General features: G+C 58.3%; 1 protein-coding gene across 2 annotated transcripts; it reads left to right on the top strand.

Moving 5' to 3' along the window:
* The first annotated feature begins 134 nt into the window (after positions 1-134).
* On the top strand, positions 135-12,262 carry Spaca6 (sperm acrosome associated 6). Of its 2 annotated transcripts, none has more exons than XM_046466088.2 (9): positions 135-263; positions 4,151-4,228; positions 9,742-9,810; positions 10,555-10,578; positions 10,908-10,985; positions 11,102-11,211; positions 11,383-11,539; positions 11,619-11,829; positions 12,172-12,262. In XM_046466088.2, exons 1-9 carry the CDS (start codon positions 173-175, stop codon positions 12,203-12,205), a joined length of 852 nt encoding a protein of 283 aa, XP_046322044.1. In that variant the 5' UTR covers positions 135-172; the 3' UTR covers positions 12,206-12,262. The 2 variants fall into 2 exon arrangements, with proteins under 2 accessions (XP_046322044.1, XP_046322043.1); XM_046466087.2 differs by lacking the exon at positions 135-263 and adding an exon at positions 3,466-3,857.
* Positions 12,263-17,576: the final 5,314 nt, after the last annotated feature.

The following is a 17,576-nucleotide window of genomic DNA, read 5'->3' as shown; positions in this document are numbered from 1 at the left end:
GGGCCCCCCGGGGAGGGGGCTGGTCCGAACCGCGCCGCCCAGCGGGGTCCTGGGAGGGGAGCCCCGGACCGCAGAGCCGGGAGGCGCCGGCCGGAGGGAGCGGGGACCGGGAGGAGGATGGCGGGGCGGCGGGAGGAAGGGGAGAGGCCGCGGGCGGCGGAGGCGGGAGAGGATGGAGAGGACTCGCGGCGGCGGCCGGCCTCCCGCCGGGCCTGGGGCTAGTGGAGGAGACCCCTTCCCCCGACGCGGGAGCCGCGGGAGCCGTGAGTCTGCGGAACCAGAGGGGGATGGGGCTTGGGCCGGACTCCAGGGTCCCCAAGGGAGGAGGCTGCGGGGCCTGGATTTCTGGGTTCTTGGGGCTGGGGGGCTGGGAATCACTGAAAGAGGGGGCTAGGGACCTGAATTCCGGGGTCCAGAGGCTGCAAAAGCTGGGAACATCTCCTAGATTCAAGAGGGAGGAGAGAGGTGGGCTGGGATAGGTAGGATCGGAGGGTGGAAGGGACTGAGGGACCGCTGGGGAGGTGGAGGAAGACAGTCTGGCGTTGGAGGTGCCTCCGGCAGCGGAACGGTTAACGTCTGGCTGCAGGGGAGGGGGAGGGGGAGGGATGGGGCTGCGGGGCTTTGAGGGGTCAAGGGTGAGCCGTGCAAGTGGGAGGGGGCTGAGGAGGAGGGGGAGGTTGTCTGGGCTGCCAGACAGGCCCGGGTCAGCGCCGGGGGCAGGGGATGTCTGGCGGAGGAGAGGCCCAGCGTCCAGGCTCCCTTGGGGACCCGGGATTCCAGGCCTCAGCCCCCTCCTCCCTCAGACCTGGGAGTCCACCACCCTGCCCCTTCCCGAATTCCAGAATCCGAACCCCTAGCCAACGCTTCCCAGGACCCAGGAGTCCACCCCCACTCCGCCTTCTGCGCTCAGACCTAGGAGTCCACACCGTAACCCCCACCCACTTTGGAAACCCTAGTTCAGAACCCCAGCCCCTCCTCCCTAGGAACGGACCCCAAACCCCTCCTCCTCTAGAACCCAGAGTCCAGATCCCCAGGATCTAGCAGCCGGGATTGGGGTAGGGGGTGTGGGGGTCCTGCCCCGGAACCCAGGGGTCCCCACCTCCTCCCTCGCCCCAGCTGGAGTCCAGCCCTCCAGGGGTTAAGGGGGCGGGGCCATCCGGTTGCTATGGTGCCAGACTGTTTGGGTCTGCTCTCTGACCCTTGGGGGCTCCCCAGGGTCCGCGAAGAGGGGGAGGGGGACCCAGGCCTGGGGATGTACAGTGCCGACCCCTTCCCCGAGCGGGCCTGCGGACCTAGGGAGCTCCTCTACGCCTCGCCCGGTGACCTTGAACGAGCCCTGACCCTTGTCCCCGGGCCTCAGTTTCCCGGGAGAGCCCGGCGGGGAGTGGGGGCGATGCCCGGGTCCCAGGAATCTCTGGGACGCGCTTCCCGGCTCCCCTCACCCCCTCCCCAGGCCCCAGGCAGCCCCGGGGCATGCCGGGAGCCGGCCGGGCGGCGGGCCAGGTTGGCTGGGGGGGGGGCGCCTCCCTTCCCCTTCCTCCCCACCTTGGCCTGACTCTCGCCCCCGCGGAGGGTCGGGGAGGCCGGGAAGGAGGGAAGGGGGAAGGAGCCGGACCGCAGGCCGCCCCCGCCTCCCTTCCTCCTCCGCCCCTTCCCGCCCTCCGCCCTCCTCGGCAGGTCGCTCCCCAGCCCGGGCCCCTTCCCACCCCCACCCCACCCCCAGCTCCAGACCTGGCTCCGAGCGCGAGGGGGAGGGAGGGAGGGAAGGAGAAAGAGAGGGGAGACGGGGGGAGGGGGAGGGGGAGGGGAGGAGAAAGGGGGAGAGGGCCGGGCCGGGGAGGAGGCCGGCGAGAGGGCGCGAGGGAGGCCGAAATGGTGGGGAAGGCGCCGAGGGTCGCGGAGAAGGAGACAAAGCCGGAAGGGAAGGAGGATGAAGGACAGCAGAAGGGACAGGGAAGGAATGGAGGGGAGGGAGGGGAGGGAGGGAGGAGCCCGGAGGGGCGAGGCAGACCGGGACCCAGGAGCCCCGCAGCGGAGGGGTGAGCCCAGAGCCAGGTAAGGTACCGCTGAGCCGGCGGGGATGGGAAGGGGCAGGTAGGAGAGAAACAGGACGAGGGACAGGGCTGAGGAGAGTGAGCTGCGGGGCCCGGTGCGGCTGGGAGACGCGAGGCCCGTGGCTGAGGTCCAGTGGGGAGGGTGGGTGTGGGCTGCCAGGGCCCCTCCCACCTGCAGCCGGCAGACCTTGGCTGGGTCTCTTCCTCCCTCGGGCTCAGCCTCCTCCGGCTCACCTGCAAAAATGGGAGAGAGCTAGCACCTCCTTCCCTGGGCTGGGAGGTGGCCGAGAAGACTGGGCTGTGCAGAGTCAGGGGTTGGGGGTCATGCTGTCATCACTGTGAATGCCAAGAGGTCAGGAGGAGGAGGAGGTCCCGGATGAAATGCCCAGGTTGAAGGTTTCCTCTCCCCAGCCCTGGAGTCCAGGCAGCCTGTCTGGGAGGGAGAGAGCACAGATGGCCAAGAGCCAAATTCCCAGACTGGTGAAGTTCTGTCCCACTGGTACCTGGGAAGCCAGGGACTGGTACCTGGCCACTTCTCTCAGGTTGTACCTCCCCTGGAGAGAAGTGGCCAGGTCCCTGGGTCTGAGGGAGGAGGCTGGGCCTGGACCCCTGGAGAGAAGTGGCCAGGTCCCTGGGTCTGAGGAAGGAGGCTGGGGCTGGACCCTGGGTCTGAGGGAGGAGGCTGGGCCTGGACCCTGGGTCTGAGGGAGGAGGCTGGGCCTGGACCCTGGGTCTGAGGGAGGAGGCTGGGCCTGGACCCTGGGTCTGAGGGAGGAGGTGGTTGGGCCCTAGACTCCTAGGTTTCTTGGGGAGGAGGGGGCCGGGGGCCCGGACTCCTGGGTCCTGGCACCCACCCGTAGAACCGACCTTGCGGGGCCTTCGCCGCACACAAGCTCGTGTCTGTGGGTCTGTGTCGGGGGCTCACCATCGCGGCTGGGACCTCCCGGCCCTCCCCACCCTCCCTGTCCCTCCTTGCCCATCTGTCCGGTCTGTCCACCTACCGCGCCCCCCGGGCTGAGGTAGGAGGTTGTATAGTTGAGGAGGACACCCACGGAGATCACTATACGGCCTCCTAGCTTTCCCCAGGCTGCGCCCTGCACAGGACGGGGCAGCAGGGACCCCAGGCCTGTACCACTGCCCTAGGGACCTTGGAAGGAGCTGGGCTGTGTGCTCTGTCCATGTCCCTGCACCTCGCCCCTTCAGTCTCTCCCACCAGGAGGTGGGTTGGTATCTCTCCCTGTCTCTGTTTGGTCTTCTTTCTGGCACTCAGTGTCCCTGTGTCTGTCTTCGTCTTTCCCCCACCCCCATCCTAGGGTCTATTGGGGGCCACCACACACTGCATTGCCAGCCTCTGGGTCCCTGAGACCCTTTAACCTGTGAGGACGTCCAGGGTCACAGGTGAGGTTCTTGGGAGCCTGGCGTCTGGACCAACTACAAACCTAGGGACTGTAGGCTGACCCCTGGAACCCTTCATGGGAGCCTGACATTTGACCACCAACTGAAACCCAACCTCTGTCCCCAGGCCACTGCCCCTCCCCCACTGCAGTGACCTCACAAAGGTCACCAGCTTCTCCTAGGCCTTGAGACCTTCCTAGATGGCCCCACTGTCCCTGGTGAGCGCTGTCCCGTCTGCCCTGCTGGCCCTGCTGGTCCTCAGGGCATCCACCTGGGCCTGTCTCCTCTGCTTCACATCCTACGCTGAGCGCTTCCGCCTCTGCAAGATGTGGGCCCGGGGCCCCCAGGTTGAGCAGTGCCAGGAGGCCTTCACGGCTGCCTTCAAGGGCCTCTCCAACGTGGAGATCAGTAAGGACTCCACCCTGCCTGGACCAGGGCCCTGAGCAGGGGCTGGTGAGGCCGGGAGAAGGGCAGGGAGAGGGAGAGACAGACACAGGCAGAGGGAGAAGTGCCCGCCCAGAGGGCCGCCACAGCACAGGAGAAGGGAGTGGATTGCTCAGAGAAGGGAGGCCACAGACCTGGAGAGGCAGGGGCGGGAGGACGGCCACCGAGGCAGTGATGGGGAGGGGCAGAGAAGGCAGAGGCTGGCGCCTGGTGCTGGTGGAGCTGCCTCCCAGCCCCGGCGTGTCCCTCACCCTCAGACTACTGGGAGAGAAGCCACCTGCAGGACGCCTTCACCCAGATGGCCCATTCCCTCCAGGAAGCAGCGGCCGCCCAGGGTGAGTGTCTTGTGGGATTGGCCCGAAGCCTCCAGACTGAGAGGGCTGGAGGGACCCCTGGAGTTGGGCAGTGGTCTGGGCGGGGTGAGCCCTGAACTTGAGTGGCTTAGGTTATTCTTTGGGGAGAGGGAAAAGTGCAAGTGCAAACCAGGCCACAGATGGTGACAAGGAGCCCAAGAGTGGTGTAGAAATCCCCCCCCGCCCCCCCCCCCGCGAGGTCTGCTGTATCACTCGCCTGGCCTCCGCTTACCCATCTGTAAAGTGGGACAGCCTCCTGCCTCCCAGGGTAGTCATGGAGACAGGACACACAGACATGTAGTCCTGACAGCCCATCCAGCAAGTCTGCAGCCGTGATGTATGAGGCTTATGGGGGGCAGGAAGACAGGTGGGGACAGCGGTGCCGATCATTCAGGTGATGGTCATGCAGAATGGCTCCTGCCAGCGTCGGGGTGGAAGCAACGCGTGTGGCTCCCCAGGAATGCACAGAGTCCTGTGCAGAGACAGCCTGCTGAGGACACAGGGTGGCCAAGAGGCAGTTTAGCAGCAGTCACACCTGGTCACCTTGCCCACACGGCCCGTGTTCCCCAAACATGCCAGACAGTGGTGCCTGGTAGGGAGGGCGTGCTGGGAAGGCCACAGAGCCCTGTTGCCAGGATAAACTGCCTCCTCTGGGGTCTGGGAGCCCAGGGCTCGACTCTGCATCCCCAGGGTACCTCTGTTCCCACCAAGCTTTATGTCAGAGAAGCCGAAAAGAGGTTCCCGTCCATCCAGGGGCGTCCGGGGGCAGCCTGGAGAGGGTTTGCTGTGGATTCCCCACCCACCAAGGGAGCCCAGGAGTCAGAAGGAGCGGGAGCGGGATTCCCGGAAACGCCCTTTCCACGGGGCGGCCTATTGCAAAGGTTTTATGAAGACCAGGCACACGGGAGACCTCTCTAGGCCTCGTGTGGAACTTACCTGGAGTGGAGTGCGTGGCTCTGGGGTGAGGGCCAGGCCAGCGGGGAGGAGGCCTGAGCAGAAGGGGACTCGGAGTGGGCCATCGGACTGGCTGCGTGGGGAGGGGGAGGCCGAGTTGAGGACAGTGCCTGGGGTTCCTCTCCATGCCTGGGTGGACTGGGGTCACTCCTGAGATGAGGGGCGTGGGAACACGAGCTGGGGTGGGGACAGTCATGGGCGTTAGGAAGGACATAATGACTTAGGGGGACATCCAGGAGGCAGCAAGATACCCAGATGCCAGGTTCAGGAGAGGACTCAGGAGACAAAGACTGCCCTGGGGGAGCTGGGGACCTGGGACGACCATGTCGGGTGAAGAGGGTCGACTCTGATGTAGCAAGGACCTCCGGGGCCCTGTGGAGGACAGACCGGGGGAGAGGCTGGAGGCTGGGACAGGCGGTGCAGTACGTCAATTGGCGGTCACTGAATGTGCCAGGAATACCACTGGGGACACAGCCAAGCCCCAAACTGCACACCACCTGCCCTCGGTTGCTTACTGTTGAGGGTCAGAGCACAGACAGTCAATGAAATAATGTCAGTAGGTGATCTGTGCTGTGGAGGCAATGGGAGAAGGGAATGCAGAGACTGTGTAAGATGTGGGTTGGTCAGAGTGGGTGCAGATGAGAGGATCCAGTGGAGCAAAGATGGGATGAGGTTGAGTGAGAGCCAGAAGACCTGGAGAAATAGTCTCAGGAGGAGAAAACAGGGCCAGTGGGTCTGGAGTACAGCTGAGCCTGGAGAGGTGGCAAGAGACTAGGTGGTATCAGTCCACGCAGACAGTGGTCCTCAAGCCCTAGTAGATGTCGGAACCTCTCGGAGTTGTTACAAGGCAGGTTGCTGGGCCTGCCCTCTGTTTCTGACCAGCAGGTCTGAGGTAGGACCCAAGAATAGACATTTTTACCAAGTTCACAAGTGCTGCTGATTCTGGCTTGGACTCACCGAGGAGGCCTGCTGTGGGCCGGGGAATGGCCTGGTCTTCTGTTTTAAGGTGGGGAGCTACGGCAGGATGCTACCCAGAGACACAGGACTCCCTCTGGCAGCCATGTGGGACACAGCGAGAGGTCTGCCAGTGGTGGCCTGCCAGTGGCAGTGGTCCAGGCCGGCCAAGATGAGGTCTGGGACTCATCGGGTGGGGCAGGAGGAAGGCCAGGGAGGGCTTGACCTGGCGCCAGGCCTGCCCCGCGCATGTGCATGGGAAAGGAGTGTGTCCGCCCTGTGGCTTGTGCTAATTACCGCCCTAAAATGCATCCTTGTACCAGCTCCCGGAGGTGCGGCATCACCGCCCCACTTTCCAGAGGGGCAAGCTGGGGCTCCGCTGGACAGGAAGGGCAGACTCAGATGTCTGGAGATGGACAGGTCCAGAGGCATGTGGTTGCGGGGAACAGGAAGAACAGATGACTCCCCGGGGAGGACCGGAGAGATGGATGGCGGGACTAGTGCTGCTCTTAGTGGCCACGGGGAGACCGCTCCTGTGTATGCACCGTGGGGTGGATAGTGGGGCAGGGTTGGCGTCCTTCACCCCCAGATCTGAAATCTGACGTGCTCCAAAACTGAAACTTTGAGCAACAACTTGACTGCACACCTGATCTCACATGACATGTGCACTCAAAATGCTGCATATCAGGTGTGCATGAAGCCCAAGCGGGGCGCCATGCAGAGACTCGCGCCCCCTCTCTGACATCTCTCTTATGTACAAGCAACTATTCCAAAATTTATAAAACTCTAGAAATCGGAACACTTCTGGTCTCAGCACTTGGATGAGAAATGCTCAACTGTGGGGAAAGAGGACAGTCATAGGTCACACGAATGAGTGGGTGGAGAGGCCTGCAGGGCTCAAGGTGGCCGTGTAACCCTGGACCACTTCCCTGACTTCTTCAGGTCTTGCCTTTCCATCTCAGATTGGGAGGTGGTGACAATACTAGCTGCCCTCCTGTGTGTCCCCCGGGTGCCCTCTGCATGTCCTTCTGAGGGCTGATAGACACTACCTCAGGCTGGCGTTAAGTGGTGCCACTAGACAGCTTAGATATCCTGGGGCACTTAGCCCCCTCCCTGCCCTGGGAGGCAGACACTGTGTCCACCTTATGAAGGAGGAGACTCAGGGTCAGGAAGTTAAGTGGCTGACCAGGGTCGCCCAGGGAATCCCTTGGGTGTGAGACAGGTGCTCTCAGACATGCCAGGGCTCAACCCCAGGTGATGTGAGCCAGAGATGGAGCACCTCCCTCTGGCCACTCCCTGGGGGACACTTCCCAACACCCCCACCCTCTCTGGGTCACACCCCTGCCTCCCCGGCTCACTGGGCTGTCCCCCACTCACTCTCCTTGTGAGTCACTGGTTCGACCCGTAGATAGCTCACGGTGATTCCTTCAATTCCTGGCCTCCCAGGAGCGTCCCATGTGACCTCATCGTGTTGGTCACCCTGCCATTGCAGACCACACTCCTGTTCTGTGGCCAAGCAAAGACCTCTAAGTCCCCGACTTCTCATTTGGAACGCACTCCTTAGCTTCAGTGGTACCCCTCTGAGTGTGCACCCGATGATCACGGCTTAAGCCACTTTCCTGCCAATATCCTCACTGAGTCACAGAGGAACCTTTCCTCCTTCCCCACCATGGCTTAAGCAAACTAGAAGTTTATTTTTCTCACATGAAATAAGTCTGAGTTAGGCTCTTAGGGCGAGCTCCAGTTTCATGGGGAACTAAGTTCTTTCCAGCTTTCCGCTCTATCATCACCTTGGTCCTCATGGTCCTGTGTGGCTACTGGAGCTCCAGTCATCCAAACCAAGTTTCAGGTAGCAGAATGGAGGCAGCGGAAGGAATCAGTAGTGTGACAGTACCTCCCTTTTAAGGCTGTGACTCACATGACACTGTCACTTATATCTAACAGCCACAACTTGATCATATGACCACAGCCTTTTAGCTAGATGGGGAAGGGGAGTGCTTTCCCAGGTGAAACCCAGCATTCTGTTATTAGAGGGAAGAATTAGGTGTTTGGAGGCAGCGTACAGTGCTTGTGGCTGGCTTGCTAGGGCTGCTGAGACAGGCGCCGGGGCGGACGGGCCGCTTAGACGACATTCATGTCTTCACAGTGTTGGGGGCTAGAAGTTGGAGGTGAAGGTGTGGCTGTTCTGAGGGCTCCCATGGCTGTCTTCTCCCGGGTGCATGTGGCCTTCCCTCCTGAGGGTTTGCATCCCACTCCTCTTCTTTACAAGGACACCCACCATTCTGGACTGGGGACCACCCTAATGACCTCACTTGAACTCTGTCACCTCTCTGGATGCTCTCCAAATACAGTCACTTCTGAGACACTGGGGACAAGGACCTCAACACATGAATTTGGGGAAGGGGAGGGTACATTCCATCCCATAGCATCCTGCCACATTTCTGATCCAAAACCACCACCACCGTGAGATCAATCCAGCCGTCCAGGCTCTCTGCAGAGGTCCAGCAGAAAGAGCCACAACCCAGCAGCTTGGACATGGCAATGGTCAAACCCCATTGAGCACCAGGGAGCAAGGCAGTAAGAGTGGAGATCCCAACAGGGCCTGGGCTGGGGACAAGCAGGGATGGGCCTCTTAAGGCGGGGAGGGGGGGGGGGCACGAAGCTCCAGCCCATCACTGCCTCGTGGAGATGCAGCCTCTGCATTTCAGCCTTTCCAAAATTTTTAAACGCAATGCCAAATATTTTATGTGACTTTTCCAAATTTTATATCTTGGCAACCAGTTCATTTAAAAAAAAAAAACACTTTCCAGGCCAAATATAACACATCCGAGGGTGGATCTGGGCCATAGGCCACTGCCTGTGGGTTCCAATTCCAGCTGGATTCTGGAGTTCATTGTACACATATTTATTGAGCTCTTTTTAAGACTCAGGCCCCCCCCCCCCATCTAAACAAGGACATATTACTAAGATAGATACTTCGATGATCAGCATAGACCTCTGTATATGCGTGTGTGTGTGTGCGCGCGCGTGTGTGAGAGAGAGACTGCAAACTGATGAAAACTATGTATGGAATGAATGGGGAGCTATGACAGATAATAACAGGGAACTCAAGAAGACTGTAGATTTATGATTGTTGAAAAAATCGTAGGGAGGTGACCCTTGAGGTGTAAACACTGGAGAATAATCAGTGGGGAAGATGTGCTGGAATCAGAAGCCAGCTTGTGCAAAGTCCCTGGGGTGCTAGGAATGTGGTTCTTTTCATGTGAAAGAAAAGAGGAAGACAGAACTCTCGGCCAGACCACCTAGGACCTTGTAGGCCTGGGTGAGGATTTTGTCATTATTTTCCCTTTTTTCTCAACAAGGTAAGGGCAAATATTTCAGGACAGGGTTTCTGTCTGAGAGAGAGAGAGAGACTCCCAGGAGGCACAAGGAGGGACTTGCCAGGCTTCCCAGTAGACAGATGAAGAAGGCAGGAAGACAGGTGTAGTAGTAACAGATGAGTGCAGAAAGGACACGGCACGACAGCGAGCCCTGTTGAGTGGGTCAGAGGAAAAGGCCACCTCTACAAGGGCCCCTCCACCCTCCAGGGTCCTTTGAGGACGCCTTTCCTGCTGCTGCAGAAGAAATGAAGAAGGCCATTCTACAGCTTAAAGAAGGTAAAATAGATTCCAGCCTCCTCCCGGCCCCAGATACACACAGCTGGAAAACCCCACTCCTGAAAACCCTGACCACTCCGTACAATCCTCTGGTGGACTCTGAGCTGGAGCCCTTGGTAGGCAGCTGTCCATCCCGCCTGCACCACTCTGCATCTGGCCCTGCCCCTTGGACTGCAGGTGTCCTTTCAGTTCCATCAGTCTTAGCACAGTGCGGACCAGACTTGTCCAGGCCTCTTCCTGGATCTCAGCGTGTCCCCCACCCCTTGCCCGCCCTCTGAAAGATTCCCTCTCCAACTGGATCTCCTTAGTGGACTAGATTGGCCTTACCTCTTTAACTCGGCCTCCTAATAATTAGGTCTTGGCTTCTCCAAAGATCGCCAAGCATCTAGTCCTGCTCCCCCTGTGGAATACACTTATGATGTCCCCTCACTCCTCCGGGCACAGGTGTGATAGATGTCCCCTCTATCCTGAACAGGCCTAAGTCTGACTTCTTCACGGGGCCCTGAGGACGTGGCCCCGCCCCTAGGTGGAGCATTGAGGGCCTAGCCTCGCCCCTTGGGTGGCTCTCTGAGGACCTGGGCCCGCTCCTGGGTGGGGCATTGCAGATCTAGGCTGGGGGAGTGCCCCAGGCCTGGCTCCGCCCCTTGAGGGAAGGTGTCCAGCCTGGTGCCACCCTCGAGCGGAACTTTAGATTGAGTCCCTCCAGCGATTTCTCGGGTAGTAATGCGTCCCCTCTCTCCGCAGTTCAGCCCTGCGTCCCTCCCTGCGGTAAGGTCTTAAATACAAATAGGATCGCGGAGAACAGGGGCGGTCGGGTCGAAATCTGGGAGTTAAGGTGGCAGGGCATGGGTGGGCTTCAGACCCGAAGGAAGCCAATAAGAACCCTGGAGAGAAGTCAGCCAGGTTGCTTTAAAAGCTCAAAGAAGACGGTTCCGGGGTCCCCAAGTAAACCAACGGGAGGTCTAGAGGGTGGCCAGGAGTGAGAAGCACCTCAGGAATGACGCGGGGAAGGCGGGTCACCTTCCACCTGGCCCAGAGGACCCAGGGAGCCCACAGTTGACCCAAAGAAGAGTAGATCCCGCGTCCTCGCCCCACAGGGGTCCAGGAGGTCGCCCGGCGTTTCTTTTGCAACAAGTGCTTCTCCAGTCTCTGCAAACTTCCGCTGGACTGTCCAGGTGAGGGGCGGGGCCTGAGGTGCCAGGACCACCACTGGAGAAAAGGGGCTGTTGTGAGGAAGGGAAGGGGCCCAGGGCACCCGTGGCGGCCCGCGGGAGCGCCCCTTGGTCTTCAGTTCAGGACGTGACGGTGAATCGGGGGGAGCAGGCTATGTTCTCTTGTGTCGTGGGCTTCCAGCTGCCGCCCGAGGAGGTCACCTATACCTGGAAGTTCGCTGCGGGAGGTGTGAGTCGGGGCGGGATCCCGAAGGGTCTGGGGAGCAGCTGGTGGGGCGCTGGCAGGGCTGCCCGGCGAGCTGCGACCTGGGCGTGGCCGGAGGCGGGGCCTGGCGCGGTGCGGGGCTTGGGAGCAGCGAGGGGACCACCTGGCTCAGGTGCGCCCCGCCGCCCCCGGCAGATGCGCACTGGGGACGTGTCCTACTTCCGAGAAGTGCCCCAGGCCCGAGGGTACCTGGCGCGGATCCGGCCAGTGCAGCCCAAGCACCGCGGCACCTTCTCCTGCGTGATCAAGCACGACCAGCGCCCCCTGGCGCGCCTCTACTTCTTCCTGAACGGTGCGGGGGGGGGGGGGGGCGGGGGGCCGGGGGGCCGCGGGGGCGGGGCTCTGCCCGGTGACGTGCGCGCCCCCCGCAGTGACGGGCCCGCCCCCGCGCGGCGAGACGGAGCTCCAAGTAGCGTTTCGGGAAGTGGTGAGCTGGGCGCCGCAGGACGCGGAAATGATCGAGCCCTGGCGGCCCAGCCTGGGCGAACTGCTGGCCAGGCCCGAGGCTCTGACGCTGGGCAATCTCTGCATGCTCGCAGCTGTAGCCGCCCTGGCATCTGCGATGGCGACCATGCTGGTGTGGTGAGTCCCAGCGTCCAGCTGCCCCTCCTGCAGACCCAGGGAGCCAGGCTCAGACCCAGGACTCTAGACTCCAGCCCTCCTCCCTCAGACCTAAGAGGTCCAGGTCCCACCAAGCCCCCTCCCCCGGCCAAGAGACCAGGTCCCCGTCGTCCCTCCCTCAGACGCAGGACTCTAGATCCCAGTGCCTCCTGCCTCAGACCCAGGGGTCCAGACCCCAGCCCTCCTCCTCAGACCTGGGAGTCAGGCCCTGCTCACCTTTTGAGATCCCAAAATCAAGGCTTCAGTACCTATATTTCTCTTACGAATCCCTCCTCCAATACATGTATCTCCTTGTGTCCCCAGGATGTTCTTTCGATGGTACCTCAGTGGCAACTAACAAAGCTGTCTCTTCCTTATCCTATTTCCAATCCTAAAATAAAGAATATATTTCGGATTCTGGATTCATTGATCTTTGAAGTGGGCACTGTTAACTCAGGAGCAAGGGCAGCATACCCCCAATATGCTCCCGCATCTCGCTCCCCCATGGTGGCTGCAGCAGGCATAGCAGTCATAGTGCAAGTCTCTGCGCTGAGGGCTTTTGGTGCCAAACTCAGTCCCTCCCTTTCTCTGCCAATCTCTTTGACGTCTCCCTGCAGAAGACACCCAGAGTCCTAGATGTCTCCCTCAAAGCCTTCATCTCCAAGAAGGATGGAGCACCCACGTCCTTCTAGCAACTCAAAACCCACAAGCTTAAGTGGTGTTTTATTCTGCCTCCACTTTGAACCCATTTCCAAGCCTTGGATTTTTTAACTTCCCCCATGAGCTGCTCTTTGGGTGATGAGTCTCCCTCCGCATCTCTGCCTGGATCGCCATGGCAGCCTCTGCCCGGCCTCCCTGCCTTTGCTTGACCTTGCTCCACTTGGCAGCTGGAATGATATTTTTCAGTTTTTCAGACTGGGTCATTTCTCTGCTCCAAACCCTTCAGTGGCTCTCTACTGCCATTGGAACAAACCAGTTCCAGCCTCCAAGGCTCCCAGGTTCTAGCCCTTGCTGACCTTGCTGGTGTATCTACCAGCCACCCAGGGTGAGGCACCACGCGTCTGCCCTGCAGTTCCTCTGCCCCGTTCTTCTTCCTCTTTGCTCACCGCTGTGCTTCTAGTTCTGTGCCTTCTTTGAACTCTTCCCAGCTGCGGTGACCCTTTGACCTGCCCTTGAACTGGGCATGCAGCTCATACTTCCTTCCGTTTGGGGTGGTCTTCTCTGGTCCTCATGTACTCATTCCTGTTCTGATGTACGCCCCTTCATTGACTCATTCAGTCTATATATTGACCACTTGCTGTTGCCGGGTATTTTCAATGTCTTCTAGAATCAGCATTGAAGAAATCAGAAGAGAAAAAAAAAATCTGTGCTCTCATTGAACTTAGATTCTAGTGGATGGTAAAGAAAATTATTTCTCGGAACACTTCTGACACCCAACATGGTTTTTTTCCTCTTTTACCAACTAATTTCCCAACTCTCTAGACACCAGTTGAGTATTGTATAGTTTAATTCAATTTTGAAACCAGCTACCTAGAGTTAGTGTCAAGCTCCGCTGGTTTTAAGGGATCAGGCCCAGGAGACTACTCTCACTTAGACACAAGTCACAAAGAGTGGGTCCTCAGGGTACCTTCACTTCTGTCCAACTTGGCTTCCCTCCACCCCCAGTTCAGTACTTTGCTGGAGTAGCTCATGTAACTCAGGGGAACATTTGCTAACATTTACCAGCTCATTATAAAAGCTGGTAGAAAGGGAGCATTCACAGCCAGAAGGGGGACACAGGGTGAGGGCTGATAGGGTCCCAAGTGAAGGCATTTCAGTGCCTGTGGAGTTGGGGCACACCACCCTCCTCACACATGGGTGTGTTTGCCAACCCTGGAGCTCTGTGAACCTCCTGTTAGGGGTTTTTCTGGAGGCTTTGCCTTGTTGGCATGGTCATCAGTTATCCTCAGCCCTTCTCCCCTCCGTAAGGATGGCAGGTGGGGCTGAAAGATACAAGGGCCTCATCACGGTTGGCTTAGTCTTGCTGGTGACAAGCCCTATCCAGGAGCCAACTGAGACAGAAGAGCAAAAGATGCTGTGGTCACCAGAAGGTCCAAGGGATTCAGGCGCTCTATGACAGGAACTGAGGGTAGACACCACATATGTATTTCTTACTATGTCACAGACAGCTAAAAAGCAAGAAATTAAGCAGAGTCATGTATCTATCCAGCTATGACAGTACACAGGGAGAAGGCGGGGTGCGGGGTGGTGGGGGGGCTGCGGACCTTAGGAGAAGGCCTGGCAGAGAAGGTGGTAGCTGAGCAAGACTTGAAGGGGAAGGGGGTGGTGTGAGCTGCCCTGATAGTTCAGGGCAGTCTAGGCAAGGACAGCCTGGGCGGAGCCCTGAGACTGGCATACTAGGAATGCCAGGTATGTGGGGGAGTAAGGAGGCGGGGGTAGCTGGAGCTGCAGGAAGTGAGCACCCCACATGATCAGGGAAGTGGGTCAGAAGGGGCCAGATGGTGCCGACGTGGGCACGGCAAGGTCTGTGGATTTTCCTCTGAGAGTCATGGCAGTGTTGGAGCCAAGGGAGGTCAGGATTCCATGTGCAAGGGGCAGGGTTGGCACAGGTGTTGTTAGGGTCACTGTTAGGCACCGCAGTGATCTAGGCAAAAGTGAAATTCAGGGACAAGGGAGGATGAGGAGCAGTAGCTTCATGTGTGTCCCGGAGACAGACAAGGGGATTCACTGAGGGATCAGGATGTTGGGTGTGAGAGAGAGAAGCGTCAAGGTCACCCTGTGGCACTGTCCAGCAGGACCGTCTGCATTAATGCAAATGTTCTAGAGCTGCACTCTCCCTATGGCGGCACCAGCCACCCATGGCCACAGGGTACTTGAAAGGTGCCCAGTGCAGCCAAGGAGCTGCATTTATAACCTTGGGTGGCTTTATTTACTGTCAACAGTCCCCACCCCAGGACAGCAGACGTCATAGAGACTTGTCCAGGCATTCCTAACTATGGATCACAAGCTCCCAGCCCACTTGGCTGGGAGCTCGTCAGATGCAGGAGGACTCACTCGTTTCAGTTCTTGCAACCCTGGCAAAGCATGTGGCACTCAGTAGGCACTTGGTAAATGTGTCTGTGACTCCATCAATGAATGACTGAAAAGAGTGTTTTATATAGTTCCGTGTAGTGGTGGCTTTTGTTGTGGACAGGACAACAGTACATTTTTGGCCTGGGCAGCTGGAGTGATGCAGTTGTTTCCCAAGACGGGGACACTGTTGGAGGACCAGGTTTTGTGGGCTTTGGGGGAGGAAGGGGAGGAGAGATGGTGCTGGGTGTGAGATGCCTCTTGGGTCTCAAGGGGAATGTGTGTGAGCGGTCAGATATACAAGGGAGGAATTTAGGGGCAAGATCTCATCTGAAAATGAAAATATGGGAGTCCCATTTCCAGGCACAGAGCTTAAAGGAGACACTCAGAACCATAACACTAGACACACCCAGGAAGCAAGTGTGGTGGGTAAGAGGGGAGACCAGGCTTCAGACAAGGAACCTGGAAAGAGAACGGGGTGGGGGAGGACAGCAGGACACCTGTGGCATCCTGAAAGCCACGTGAAGAAAGCACTCAGGAGGGAGTGTGAGTGACTGTGCCACCTGCCACCAAATCATTAACAGGAGGCCTGCGAATCACCGCTGGCTTTTGCAATGTGGACATCGCTGGTGAGCTGGACGAGAGCAGGCAGTGGAGTGGGGGAGGAGTCAGTGCAGCTGCTGGCTTGGGATTGAGTCAGTGGCACTCAGCACTGTCCGTCATTAGGGAAATGCAAATCAAAACCACAGTGAACTAGCACTTCACACCTGCTAGGATGGCCTGCAATCCGAAGGTCAGGTTATAACCAACGAGGCGATGATGCAGAGCAATTGGAACCCTGGTGACAGTGCTGGTGGGGATGTAAAATGACAGGTACCCTGTGCAGGAGTTGACAGTTCATCAAAAATTAACAGAATTTCCACAGGACCCAGCAATTCCATCCTAAGTATATACCCAAGAAAGTGAAACAATGTACGTCCACCCAAAAACATGATGAATGTTCATAATGGCATCATTCCTGGTAGCCCCCAGGAGAAACCTCCCAAATGTCTACCCACTGATGAATGGATAGACGAGGCACGAGATAGACATGCTATAGAAGACTGGCAATAAATAGGAATGAACCAGAGACACCTGCAACCAGGTGGATAAATCTTGGAAACATGCTGAATGGAAGAGAGCCACAAAGAGCGCATGCTCCAGGTTCCAGTTATATGAAATGTCCACAATATACCTGTACACAGGAGGCAGACCAGTGCCTGCCCGGGTCTTGCAGGGAGAGTAGTTGAGGAACAAGAAGGCATGCAGTGGGCATGGGGCTCCTTTTGGGGGGTGATAAATTGCTCTAAAATTAGATTGTGGTTGCTATAGGTTGGATCTTAAGTGGCCCCCAAAGGGCCATGTGTTAGAGGCTTGGTTGTCTGTCCTGCTGCTGGGAAACAGTGCAGCCTTTAGAAGGTGGCCTAGTGGAAGAAGGTAGGTCACTGGGGGTATGCTCTTGAAGGGGATACTGGGACCCAGCATCTCCTGTCTTTTTTGTATGTATGCTGGGAATTGAACCCAGGGTGCTTTACCACTGAGCTACATCCTACGCCCTTTTTGTTTTTATTTTGTGACCTGTCTCCCTAAATTTCTGAGACTGGCTTCAAACTTGCACCACTCCTGCCTCAGCCTCTGGAGTCCCTGGGTTACCGTGTGGCCTCTGTGCCTGGCCCCCCTGCCTTTCTTTGCTTCTTGACCTCATGGAGGCCAACAGACATCCTCCCACCATGATTCCTAGGCCACCTCGGCCCAAAGCAACAGAGCCGAGCCACCAACCAGGGACTGAAACCATAAGCAAAACTAAACCTTTCCTCATTTTAAGTTGATCGTCTCCAATATTTGACACAGCCACAGCATGTGATGGCTGCCCCAATCTATGAACTTAGTAAACACGTTGGCTGTACACTTGGAAAGGGTGAACTCTGTGGGAGGGAAATTGGAAACACATTCAGACAACAGAGCAGAAATGGAGCAGCCGCTCCAGGGGAAGCGGAAGTCCAGAGAGAATCTTTGAAATGGGAAAGTGAAAGCGTGTTTTGAGGCTGATGGGGTAGACCTCGGAGGGAGGGAAGAGCCGATGACTGTGGATCAGGAGCGAGATGTCAGAGGAGAGGAGGGGGCTGGCCTTGGCTGGACCACTGACAGCTCACCTCAGCAGTAGGATGGAGGTGGCCGTGGTGGGCAAAGATCCACGTGAGAGGTCAGGTGTGGAGTGGGCATGCTGATAGGTCTCCTCTTGGAGTCCATTCCTGCTGGGTGAGGCGGGGGAGGCAACACTGGCGGTTGAGGACAGCAGGGTGGCTTAGCCCACTTAGGGATCAGGAATGGGGGGAGCAGAAGGGCAGCAGCCGTCGCTGCCGCCTGGTGGAGGTGCTCTGCAAGCATCTGCGAATGAGCAACTTGAACCTCACAACCACCCTACCCCAGGATCAACGTCCCTTTCCACACAGGGATCCCAGGTTCCAGGAGGGAGAGGTGCCCGTTTGACAGTCGGCACCCTGCGCTCAGCCCAATGATCCCCCCTTCTCATGTAGAACCGCAAGTTCCTAAATAAAGTGGGAGTGGACACTCAAAGGAAAATAAATAGAATTCTTTATTACATCCTAATCACAGTACAA

This window comes from Marmota monax, unplaced genomic scaffold (assembly GCF_021218885.2).
Source record: "Marmota monax isolate L192 unplaced genomic scaffold, Marmota_monax_Labrador192_F-V1.1 WCK01_AAM20220418_F8-fsc00160, whole genome shotgun sequence".
In the NCBI taxonomy this organism is placed as follows: domain Eukaryota; kingdom Metazoa; phylum Chordata; class Mammalia; order Rodentia; family Sciuridae; genus Marmota; species Marmota monax.
This window is presented reverse-complemented; position numbering and strand designations above follow the sequence as displayed.